At 39.2% G+C, this 12,084-nt stretch overlaps 2 protein-coding genes across 4 annotated transcripts in view; one reads left to right on the forward strand and one right to left on the reverse strand.

The window, feature by feature from the left end:
* Positions 1–4,509: 4,509 nt before the first annotated feature.
* sft2d3 (SFT2 domain containing 3) lies at positions 4,510–5,932 on the forward strand. Its single transcript, XM_028793080.2, has one exon. It carries the CDS (start codon positions 4,534–4,536, stop codon positions 5,200–5,202), a length of 669 nt encoding a protein of 222 aa, XP_028648913.1. The 5' UTR covers positions 4,510–4,533; the 3' UTR covers positions 5,203–5,932.
* Positions 5,933–9,512: 3,580 nt separating this feature from the next.
* Positions 9,513–12,084, reverse strand: part of wdr33 (WD repeat domain 33) — a 197,542-nt gene continuing 194,970 nt past the window's right edge. For all 3 annotated transcript variants that reach the window (XM_028793092.2, XM_028793089.2, XM_028793093.2), the window contains one exon: positions 9,513–9,866. In XM_028793092.2, coding sequence (XP_028648925.2) covers positions 9,652–9,866 — 215 coding nt within the window. In that variant the 3' untranslated portion in view covers positions 9,513–9,651. The remainder of the gene's footprint in view (positions 9,867–12,084) is intronic.

The raw sequence follows: 12,084 nt of genomic DNA on the forward strand, positions 1-12,084 counted from the left end.
TTTTGCTATAGATTTAAATGCTTAACTCTTTTGTTGACTTCATTATATTTTGACCTTTCTCTGTGCAGTTTTCCCTCTTCATTGTATCTTCTTAATGACAATTAAAAATGAGCAGAGCAGACACGCTGACAGTGAATAAATATGGCTGCAACTACTTTAGCATCAGACACACTAATTAGTAAATAATGGATTAATTAAACAATTAGAACACCTAGAAAAATAGAATGAAAATCAAGATGAAAATATTGTTAAGAAAAAAATACATTATTCCCACAGGACTGCTTGGTACATTTTAATATATATACACTGCCTGGCCAAAAAAAAAGTCGCCACCAAAAAAAAAGGTCACACACTCTAATATTTCGTTGGACCGCCTTTAGCTTTGATTACGGCACGCATTCGCTGTGGCATTGTTTCGATAAGCTTCTCCAATGTCACAAGATTTAGTTCCATCCAGTGTTGCATTAATTTTTCACCAAGATCTTGCATTGATGATGGTAGAGTCTGACCGCTGCGCAAAGCCTTCTCCAGCACATCCCAAAGATTGTCAATGGGGTTAAGGTCTGGACTCTGTTTTGGCCAATCCATGTGTGAAAATGATGTCTCATGCTCCCTGAACCACTCTTTCACAATTTGAGTGCGATGAATCCTGGCATTGTCATCTTGGAATATGCCCATGCCTTACGGCTACACAGCTGTTCAGTCCCAATCCCTTGAGTTCCCTTCGCATTGTGCATGTGGAAATGCTCTTACTTTCACTATTAAACATAGACCTGAGTTCTATACTGTTGTTTTTCTTCGATTTGATTTCACCAAACGTTTAAGTGATCACCGATCACGATCATTCAGGATTTTTTTCCGGCCACATTTCTTCCTCGAAGACGATGGGTCCCCACTATCCTTCCAGTTTTTAATAATGCGTTGGACAGTTCTTAACCCAATTTTAGTAGTTTCTGCAATCTCCTTGGATGTTTTCTCTGCTTGATGCATGCCAATGATTTGACCCTTCTCAAACAGACTAACATCTTTTCCACGACCACGAGATGTGTCTTTCGACATGGTTGTTTAAGAAATGAGAAGCAACTCATTGCACCAGTTGGAGTTAAATAACTTGTTGCCAGCTAAAAGATAATCGCCCATGCAGTAATTATCCAATAGGAGGCTCGTACCTATTTGCTTAGTTAAATCCAGGTGGTGACTTTTTTTTTTGGCCAGGCAGTGTATATATTATATTTTACCAAACTTAGTTTTCTAATTTCTATATTGTTTCCAAAACACAGAACTTGGGAAATAACACATCACTTAATTAGCCCAGGAGTCCAATTAAAAACAGCAGCTGGTTGGAACAAAAACCTGCAGCCAGTGGGCCCCCAGGACTGAGGTTGAGAAACACTGGTTTTGAGAATGAAAGGGTGATACTGCATGTTGGTCTTGAGCATGGTTTAGTTAAGTTTAGACTTTGGCCATTTCGTTAAATCTTTCATAATGAGTTCAGGCAGCACATCTTGAAAAGTAGTCACTGGTTGTTAAGATTGGCATGTTACAAGTGACTATAAATTGGCCCAATGTGGGTGTGCACAATAGTATACCTTGCAGAGTATTTCCCCTTGTAATATATTCAGTAATCATCACATCTTTATTTGTGAAAGGAATCAAAACTTTTCTTGAATATACCGTAAATGTGTAGTAAACTACAGTACATTTGAACATGGTGAGTAATAGTTGCAAAAACCAAAAGTAGTTAGTCGTCGTTTCTAAGAAGATGTGTAAAAACGTGAGCTGTTACAAAAATGTATATACTTCAGACTTAAATATCAATGTTGGACCCAACACACTGCCTGCATATAACATTTAACACAACTGATGTCAGTTCACTTGCAAACCAACAATGTACAATAGTAGTCGGGGCCCTTCTCTGCATATTTTGGACTTTTATTGTGTTTAACCAAACTGTCACTGTGTATTCCTCGGTGACTCATCAGTGTGAATTCAATAAGTAAATGTGTGGTTTCTCTCCAGTTGTCTTAAGCTGATATGATGGTTTGTTTCTTCAAGGAATGAACCATTTTAAGAAAGCACCTTCAACCAACTGTCAACACGACTCAGAATAAATTTAGCTGGAGGGCACTGGGTTTTCACGGAGGTGGTGATTTGTAATTGTGACACAAATGAATCCCATGGTATTTTTGGTTCACAACAAATATGCCTGCCAGTGAATATGCAAAAGAATAGTGTAAACAACTTCACACTAGCAGAACACCAGTGGTTCTCACTGTTCAACAGATCAGAAGCCAAGCAGAGACTATCTGTCAAACGTGTACAAGGTGACACCCATAACCGCAAATGCTTACATGTGCAGGGAATCGAACATAGAATACTAACTGCACCATTAAGTGCAACAAGCTTTATAAAAAGTGATGACATAAAAAATACTGCAATGACTCATCTGGCTAATATAATAGCACTGCTAATGTGCTGCGAGTCTAATATTTAGCTATCAAAGCACCTTATCATAGCCCAATTATCCGAGCTAATGTGGACCAGAGCTAACTCAGAAAACTGAAAGCTTGGACAAAAAGAGCAGCTTGCAGCCATTTCAGATGAAAATTTATGGATATAAAAGATTTTGCCGATTATACATAACAGTACCACTTTTACTCTTTTCATATCTTAGTGAATTTAATGTTCCTTGCTTTGCCACAATATTCTGCAGTCACCTCAGGTTCAAAATGTTGGCAGGCATACTGTCTTCCTGCTGTTCAATATACAAAAGTGCTGTTTTCATGGCATTTACACCATCTGTATGAGAAATCCTATGTGGCTTTTCTATGCAGTTCTCATTGTCATGTAAACGCAAAACTCCTAATTGAAACTGCATGTGTACACAGCCAGTGCTGATGACACACTGACAATAGCAGAGGGAAGCAGATGGGGAGGGATAAATGTATCACACCCACATTCCCACAGTCACTAGCTCCTTGACCACTGGCACGGTACAGTGAAGGTTAAATGTATAGCATTTATATGCTTGGTACAGTATTCACGGCAATGCTTTTATTAAGTAAAGGAATGTAATATATTACACTTAAAAGGTTTGCTTTGGATAATGTGAAACCTTGGTTAATCAGGGTTCTACTGTACATAAAAGAGGCATGTGTTAAACCACTTAAATCAGCTGTAGAAGAGCTGAACTCAACAGGTCTGGCAAATGAATCTCTGCAGCAGTCATATAACTAAAATCTCAGTGCATTGCTGTCCAGGTAAACTGGACACATTTTAAATAGTGACAAATAGTAATATTTTTAACTTGTTTTTATAATATACATTTTAGTATGTAAAACACAAGTATAAAAAATTGTACATATATAAAAATAATTATTAATAATTTATGCTTGGGGCAAATTTGGCTGGATGGGAGTCCAGCTAGAAAACTCTCCATTGACATTAATTATTTTATGAGAAAAACTTCTGTACTGAAGTGAACATTATTCTAGGAGATGGTCAATTTTAACAGTTGGTCTAGGTAAAAAGCTATTAATCTCTTTACAGTATCGTTTGGAAAAAAAACTAAAGATCAAGATGGTTTGTATATCTTGGATTGTTGCAACTCAAATATAATTTTAAGAAATGAGAAAGTTTGTTATAAATAGCTAAAATATTTGGAGCCAAATATCCAAAACTATTTTTTCTGATAAAATTGGTTAAGTTTATTAAAATTCAGTTTTAATATAAAGTATATAAAATGCCCAGTAAATCTTGTAATTTAAAGATGGTATTAATGTAACATACTTTGTATTTTTTAACACTTGTACTATATTTGGAATAAAGTTAATATTACATATAAAATCTTTGTTTTAGCAAATATTAGTATCACTATCAGTGGCATTTTTGGCATGAAAATTCTGTTAGGGCCATACCATAATTTTCCTTTATGAGTGTAGACTTCTCTAACGTAAACATGAACTTACAGTACCTCACTAATACAGTATCTGTCACTTGTTTGCAAAAAAAAAAAAAAAAAAATCAAGCAATAGAATGCTGGCTCCTGGTCTGCCTAAAATCCTTGTGACACCCTCTGACACCATTATCATCTAACTAAATACAGCCATTTAGACATTTTTATATAACGAGTTCAAGGCAGCAAATAACTCTAGCAGTACACACTATGGGTTTATAATGTCATTATTGTGATTGTCACATATACAGTGTACTGTATAATGAAACGTTTCCATACGTCCTGACAAGTCGTCGTGTCGCTACAGAGCCACGATATCATTAAGAAACCAGTCTTCCTTACCTGATGTAAATGGTGCTGCCTATAGCATTATCTTTAAAATGTAATATTTATTAAAAACCTCACACACACTTGTTCGAAGTGTGGTCAGGTTACGGCTATCTTGGTGTTCTGTCTACACTTACAGTACTGTAAACTGAGCAGTGGTTACCTGCAGCTGTCGTACCCTCTAAGCTGCTTTCAATTGCATGTCTGGCATTGTCGTGTGACGTCATTTTCTGGCGCCATATAGTGCAACAATGGCGGATTTGAATCGACAGCTACAGGAGTACCTTGCCCAGTCCAAATCAGGTGCGAAGAGCGCAGCTACTCCCAATTCTAGTACCGTAGACATCGGAAAGATCGAACCTACCAGCACAAAGGAGGACTCTTGGTTTGGTCGCTGGTCCAGTCCATTTTCTAAGACGGAGCATGGAGGACACGGCCAAAGCAGCGGCTTTTCCTGGACTTGGACCTCTGAGCCGGACCCATGTCTCCCGGGCATGAGCCGATCCCATAGACTCGTTGCTTTTGCACTTTGCGTTCTCATGTCAGCGCTGTGTTTCGGCCTTTCTGCCCTCTATGTTCCGGTGCTGCTACTGAAGGCTCGCAAATTTGCCCTCCTGTGGTCTTTGGGTTCTCTGTTTGCCTTGGCTGGCGTCGCGATCCTAAGGGGTCCCAGCACTTTCTTGAGCGCTCCTTCGCCAGGAGCGGCGGTCTACCTCTGTGCTCTCGGTGGCACCCTATACGCGGCACTGGGCCTGCACAGCACGCTGCTCACCGCTTTAGGGGCTGCCGTGCAGGTCGCAGCCATCGTCGCCTACCTCGTCTCTCTGCTACCAGGCGGAAGTGCCGGGATTCGTTTCGCCGGGGGAATGATGGCAACAGTGCTGCGTCGCACCGTGTCCGGGAAGATTCTGCCCGTTTAAAGTGGGCTATGAAGTGGATACGACCCGATCGGAGATGGACCTCATGGACTGAACTTTTCGCGGACCAACTTTGTAAACAGGGCAACTTGTAAATATACACGTATGCAAATGATAACGCAAAAAAGTAAAGAGTGGTACTGTATATACTTCATATTGTATAATTGGTTAAATGCGGGGAAATTAAAAAGAAAAACAAAAAACACAGCAGCTCCGCCGCGTATGTTGTTTCTGGGCGTATTGACTACTTAATTTTATGAACTAAAGTCTAGTCAACTGACCTGGATAGTTCCATACAGCCCCCTCCCTGGCAAAAATACTGGGACAGGTCTTGGTCAATATAAATTGGGGAAACGTAAGAACGGGGATGTGACAAGATTGCTCAATACCACCAACTAGAAAAACCCAATGTAGGAAACGTTTTGCTAAAATGTATACTTTTTTCCCCATGAGGCCATTTTTACAGTCCGTCCGTGTTCCTGCTATAGAGGAATGAAAAGGGACTGGCGGTTTCCTCATACTTAACAACATGAGATACTTAAAAATTGCCTCACAGTGCCAGCAGTGTGGAGTTGAATTCTGCTCTACGTTTTTCATGTTCTTCCTGTGTCATATGAATTTTTAAAAATCCATTCACTCCCTCAACCTTGGTTTAGTCAGATTGACTACGATGCAATTATTCCCTGTAGTGGTCTAGAATCCTGTCTGGAGTTGGTTTTTGCTTGGTTTTTCAGTGCTGCTGGGATTATGTACTAGTCCTCTAACACCTTATTTTATTGAGTGTGTTTTGTTTTTTTTAATACAAAAAGGTGAAGTTTAACGACCGAGTGAAATATCTAGAAGGGATACCAAGAATTTACTAAAATATCAATGTTTTGTTCCTGTACAGCTCACAGACAAGACATTTGCATTACTCCGATGTACATTTCTATTTAAATCCCAACTTTACACTAAATTTATACTTACTTTAATAAAAGATGCAAATACAGGTGATCTCGTCCATGACACCCTTTTTTGAAACAATATTGCAACACTCTAGATCACACATACATCACACATTAACTATTAGGTGGTGAAGGGGTGAGATAGCCAATAAGGGACAGGCAATGACTATGGGCCAGAATGGGCAGGGCTGTGGTGGGCAATATAGCCAGGACATGAGAAAACACCCTATTGTTTTCAAAACATGCTTCTATAAACAGAATCAGGACCTCTGTTTTACACCTAATCTGAAAGAGGCACTTTTTTTTTTTTTTTTTACAGCACAGTGCCCCATAACTGAAATGGGACCCATGCACAGACCACACACCCCGATGGCTTCACCAATACCTCTTCCAGTATCAGCTCAAGATTTTCCTAGATGCTTTCCCACCCTAAGTACTGGCCAGCATTATCTGAAGCACAGATATACCACCATGTGCTTAAGAATTGCTGCAATTAATTTAAAGTCCAAGTTGCATAAATAACTCTCCACATCAACAAAATCTTTATTTTAGAGAGCACCTTTCTAAAACATTTTATAATTAACTGTAATAGTACAGTTCTTTACAAGTCATTTTTTACAACTGGAGAGCTGGCTGATAGTGCTTTGCTCAGGGTCACACAGTTAGCCAGAGGAGGGAACCTGAGTGTAACTTGGGTGTGGCTCTGTGTTGCCAGTCACTAAGCTTGCTGAGATTTGAGCAGGTGTTTGTGGGTTAAAAGTTGATAGATAGCTGACTGGCAATCTTCAATTTCAGGTTTGTTACATGTAAAGATTTGGTAATACATAAAGCACTTCAAGTATATATATATATATATATATTTTATACTGCATGGTACTGTTGGATATGCATGATTCCTTCAGAGGTTCTAGTAAAGAAATTAAATTTTTAAATTGGCAGAGAAGTAGCTGCCTGCAGTACATCCACAGCTTGTTTTTCCACAATAGCAAATGCTGGAATATTTTTGACCCACCTACTGGCAAGACCACAATTAAGAACTTCTTTGTTGTCACTATTTTGCCCAAGGGCAGAAATTTTCAAACAAGAAAGAAAAAAAAAATGAAGGTTCAACATCCCCAAACGTTTACCATTTACATCATTAAGCATGGAGATACAGTTTGATTACATTATATACACACAAATTTTCAAGTGTACATATGCCATTTTAGGGTCAGGGTTGGCTAAAACCAATCCCAGCAGAACTGGGCACATGGTGGGAAAGAAATCTGGATAGGGCACCAGTGCACTGAAGGACACACATATCCACAATCAAACAGAGCAAGTTTAAATGGCCAAATAACCTAATATGCTGACTTTTGTGAATGATGGAGAAAATGCACAAAAACACAAGGTCAGAGACCAGACATGGGAATTGAACTCCCTACTCTGGATCTGTGAAGTAGTTGTGCCAACCACTGCATAATAGTGTGGCCCTCAGCTCCTTTCATCATGTGTAAATCTTTGTTTACATAAGCCAAACATCAAATGACATCTACCAATCATGCACCCAGTACTAAACAATAGGGGTTATATACAATGGCACACTATTGATATCTGAAACTAAAGTAATGCAATCATGTCCTATAGTATGACTCAATTGTTTCAAATTCCCAAAAGATACTGTGTTAAGTCTAAAGTAGACAGGATCTATTTTTCTGAGAAACTGGTAAAAATCAACTAAAGCTTACTTAATTGTAAGGCCACAGTGTAAAAGAGTTTTAATTTTTCAAAACATTCCAAGATGTTTCACTAGCAACAACTAATCAGGTACATGTTAAACTGGACATGGGACAACCGTTTCTTATTGTTACTACACATTATAGTAATAGGGCTTCTGAAACAATCATAACGAATTCTCATGCAGGAGGAGAATGTACTCACAGTAGCTTGACTCTTCAAACTGACAGAATCATAAAACATTGTGTGTCTAAGAATACAACTTACATCACCCTACACACAGTATTTTCATTTAAAGTTAGACATGATTGCACATTCTGATGGCTTTCAACCTTATGTATTCCTCTTCTAGATATTATTCTCATTAATACTCTATGTGAATCAGTCACTTGATTAACATTCACATTTCATTGTCAGTAATGAATGTAACCCAATCTAAGAAACTCCTGGATTTTGGGTGAGTGCAAGATACTTAACATTTCTCCTTTCATAAGAGGCATGTTAAAACAGTGCATTCTGTAGTAGTAACTAGAGTGTAGTCTAATGTTTCTTAGATAGAAAAAAGTTTCCATTGCATATACAGGCAAGAGGCACATTCAAGCAATAAACACACACACACACATGTAAAAAAACAAAATACAGTGAGTTTTTGTAAATTTTGCACAAATTCTATTTGAAGTTTATACAAAAAATGAACAAAACATTATGGCAATCTTTTGACAAACTGTACAGAGTGAATATGCCCTTTAGTGCACAGGAGGACGTGTTAAGAATGTTTCAGTCATTTATTCTGTTGAGGAGGAGGGGAAAAATTAGAACAAAACTAATGAAAAACAAGGAATTCCTTCACATAAAGCAAATCCTCGTTGAGTGGATACAGGTCCATTACCCTAAAATGATGTAAGGAAACACTACATAGGGCACGCCCAGGCTCCACGTGCTCTCCAGAGTCATAGGAGGAACAACAGTCTGCTGCACAAATATCAAAAGGGAGAAAAAGAAAACTAGTCTGCCTTTCAAAAAAAAAAAATGATTGGGATCCCATTTTCCCCCAAATCCTTTTTTAGACTAAGCAATTGCTTTTCTTTATAGCATGCTTTTTTAAATGTATTTTCCCCACTGTAAGAAAAACCAGACAAGGCAACACAAACCTTAATGCCTTCCACTGAAGGATTGTAGTTCTGAACTTTGCTGGTGCAAGCCTATGTGCTGTTGCGCAGATAACCAAGCAATACAGTCATTCTGTTTTTGAATGACACAATACTTCAGCTTTTTAAATGATCAGAATCAATAGCCACTGGCATGTCAGATGCTACACGCACATATGGTTGCTGCATTATTGATACAGTTCCACAAGACCGAATCTGTGCCCTGTTCTGTAAAGACTGTCTTGGTGAATTGTTGTACTCCTTGCCTTCTTTAGTTTTCTCTATAGAGAAGCTGGCTCAATGCTCTTCACTGTCATTCAGTATTTGTTTCATATGTTTCATCTGTTTTTGCTTGTAGTGCACCCAGATTTTGCCATCAGTACTAAACAACAGGTGAAGAAAGACTGCAAGTCTTGGCATCCTTTTGTGCTGGATGGATTTTTTTTTTTTTTTTTTTAACAAAGATGATGAACAGACATGGTTTGAGTAACACATCTGTCTGCAGCAGAGCTTCTGTCCTCAAAATTTGTTGCTCACATGACTTCCTGAGAGCACTGCTCCAAACCTGGCCAGTCTTCTGAGGACTTGCAGTGCTGCCCTCGCAGAGGTGCGGAGAAGAAACACTGTCTGCATTTCCCTTTATTTTATCGGCCCCGGCTTCCTCGGGAAGATCCTCTAGATGAGCCCCTGCGTGACTGACTTGAGCTATTTGAACCACCGCCACCACCTCCTCTTCCCCAGGCAGCACCCCTGCCTCCACCCCCACGGGAACTGCCACTGTATCCATCTTCCCGGTGATGATCCTTATCTTGTGAAGCTGACCGACCAGACTTAACATTGCGTTGGGAAGATCCTCGACCTGCAAGACAATCACAGCTGGGTTTTAAACAGGCATTTAAGGTACAAGTGGAAAATTATAAAAGCAAAACATGTATTCCGATTACTTCCAAAGTGATACAAGAAACTGTTTTTCACAAAGCTGTAATTTTGACAATCTAATGAAGTCAGAACATAAGAAGGAATGCTTAGGACTTAACAAAATGTGCAGATTTCCATGGCATTGATTCTGAAGTGCCAGCTTCACTTTGTCACAGTGCATCACACTTGTTACAAGCACTTTAAGAAATATTAGGAAAATGATGAGGGGATATAGTCTAGTTTCTGTGAATCCATGCAAAACTTGAACAGAGCTAATTAACTGATGAGCATCATTGGCATGATCTTATACCTGGAGTGGCATGGTTAACTTTACTACTTGTGGAAGAGCTCTGAAAGCTAAGTGTTCTACTCTAATTGGATCACTCCTCATTTCGTGCAGTGTGCAAAAAAACAGTTTAAATAACACAAATGAGAAACAACTGCAGTTCTTGGGATGACTATTTTTTTGTTGGAGCAGTGTCCAATTTTGACATTATTTAAAATAAAAAAAACTTCCCATTTTAGGAAGTCACCCCAACCCAGCATGCCAACAAATACTTGCTGTCATTCGTTCCAGACATTTTTTGTGACAGATTCTTTATTTTAGTACAGATTTTCCTCAACAGGCTTACAAGCCATGTCAACAGGACAGCAGCCCAAACATGAAATACAATTAAATCATTTATGTCCAACTCAAAACAAGCAAAGCACCTGTACATTCACCTCTATAAGTCTTTGTACTAGGCTATGTGCCTTGTTGGCTTTTTTCCCCACATCCTGCTAACAAAAAGACCTATCATATTTGCCTGGTTCTTTAAAGAAAAAAAGTTCTCTGAAAGAGAACTGTAGTTTGGCAACATTTGTAGCATACTCAAATGACAAAATGTGCATAAAAAGGTTAATACATACAGTTAAACTTAATCAACTGTACATCTGTTTTTATTTAAACAACAACATCTTGTTAGATCATGTATATTTGATAAAATCAGTATTGTCTATAATACAGTACAATAAGGATCCTGTCCACACAGGTTAGCTGCAAATACAGTTGTGGCCAAAAGTTTTGAGAATGACAAGTATTGGTTTTCATGAAGTTTGCTGCTTCAATGTTTTTAGATCTTTTTGTCAGATATTTCTATGATATACCAAAGTATAATTACAAGAATTTCTTTAAGTTTCAAAGGCTTTTATTGACAATTAGATTAAGCTTATGTAAAGAGTCAATATTTGCAATGTTGGCCCTTCTTTTTCAAGACCTTTGCAATTCGTCTGGGCATGTTGTCAATCAAATTCTGGGCCAAATCCTGACTGAAGGCAGCCCATTCTTATATAATCAATGCTTGGAGTTTGTTAGAATTTGTGGGTTTTTATTTGACTGTGACGATGCGTGTTCTCTTCAGGCTCCCAACGTCCTTATGGGAGCCCTGAACCCAACACCGTCAGTAATGTCACGAGTTGAGCTGACAAATGGGGACAAATCTCACATGAAGCCTGGGGATATTTCCAAAAGTGAAAACGTGCTTTTATTAAAATCATATCAAAGTGCAAAAGTGTAGTGTCCAAAGTTCCATAAATAAATCCATAAAATAAAGGTCCAGTGAGGATAAAAACCAACAATAAATAAATCCATAAAACACAAGGTTAATATATGCTGTAGTTAAAACACAGTCTCTCCTTACTCTCCAGCCCTCCTCCCATTGCACCTTCTGCTCCATGGAGAACCAACAACCACAAGCTCCTTCAGTTAACCTTCGTCTTGGCCCCCTATCAGGATGTCACTGCCAGACCGCCAAGGTCAACTCTCCTCCCTCCATCCTTCGCTCACCCGCAGTCGCTCCTCAGATCCTTCGGGAGGGCACCTCTCCTGCTCACCCCACTCACTCATACATTCAGTGGGGCGAACCAGCCCCCAGAGCGCATCAGCATAATGCTCCTTCGCGGGGCCCCAGCTCATGGCGTTTCCACCTTCCAGGAGTCCAGATCGTCACCACCTGACTGCTGTTTTCCGACCTTTTACCGCATCCGCCTTTCTCCATCAACCTTTCTCCTTCCTTTCCCTCACCTCCACGATTTCTCTCTCCGATTTATCTTCCTCCTCCTCTCGTATACCTCCATCTACATATACACACCTACGGGTGCCTCCGTGGGCGCAGCGCCTT

Source organism: Erpetoichthys calabaricus, chromosome 2 (genome assembly GCF_900747795.2).
Source record: "Erpetoichthys calabaricus chromosome 2, fErpCal1.3, whole genome shotgun sequence".
Lineage (NCBI taxonomy): Eukaryota > Metazoa > Chordata > Cladistia > Polypteriformes > Polypteridae > Erpetoichthys > Erpetoichthys calabaricus.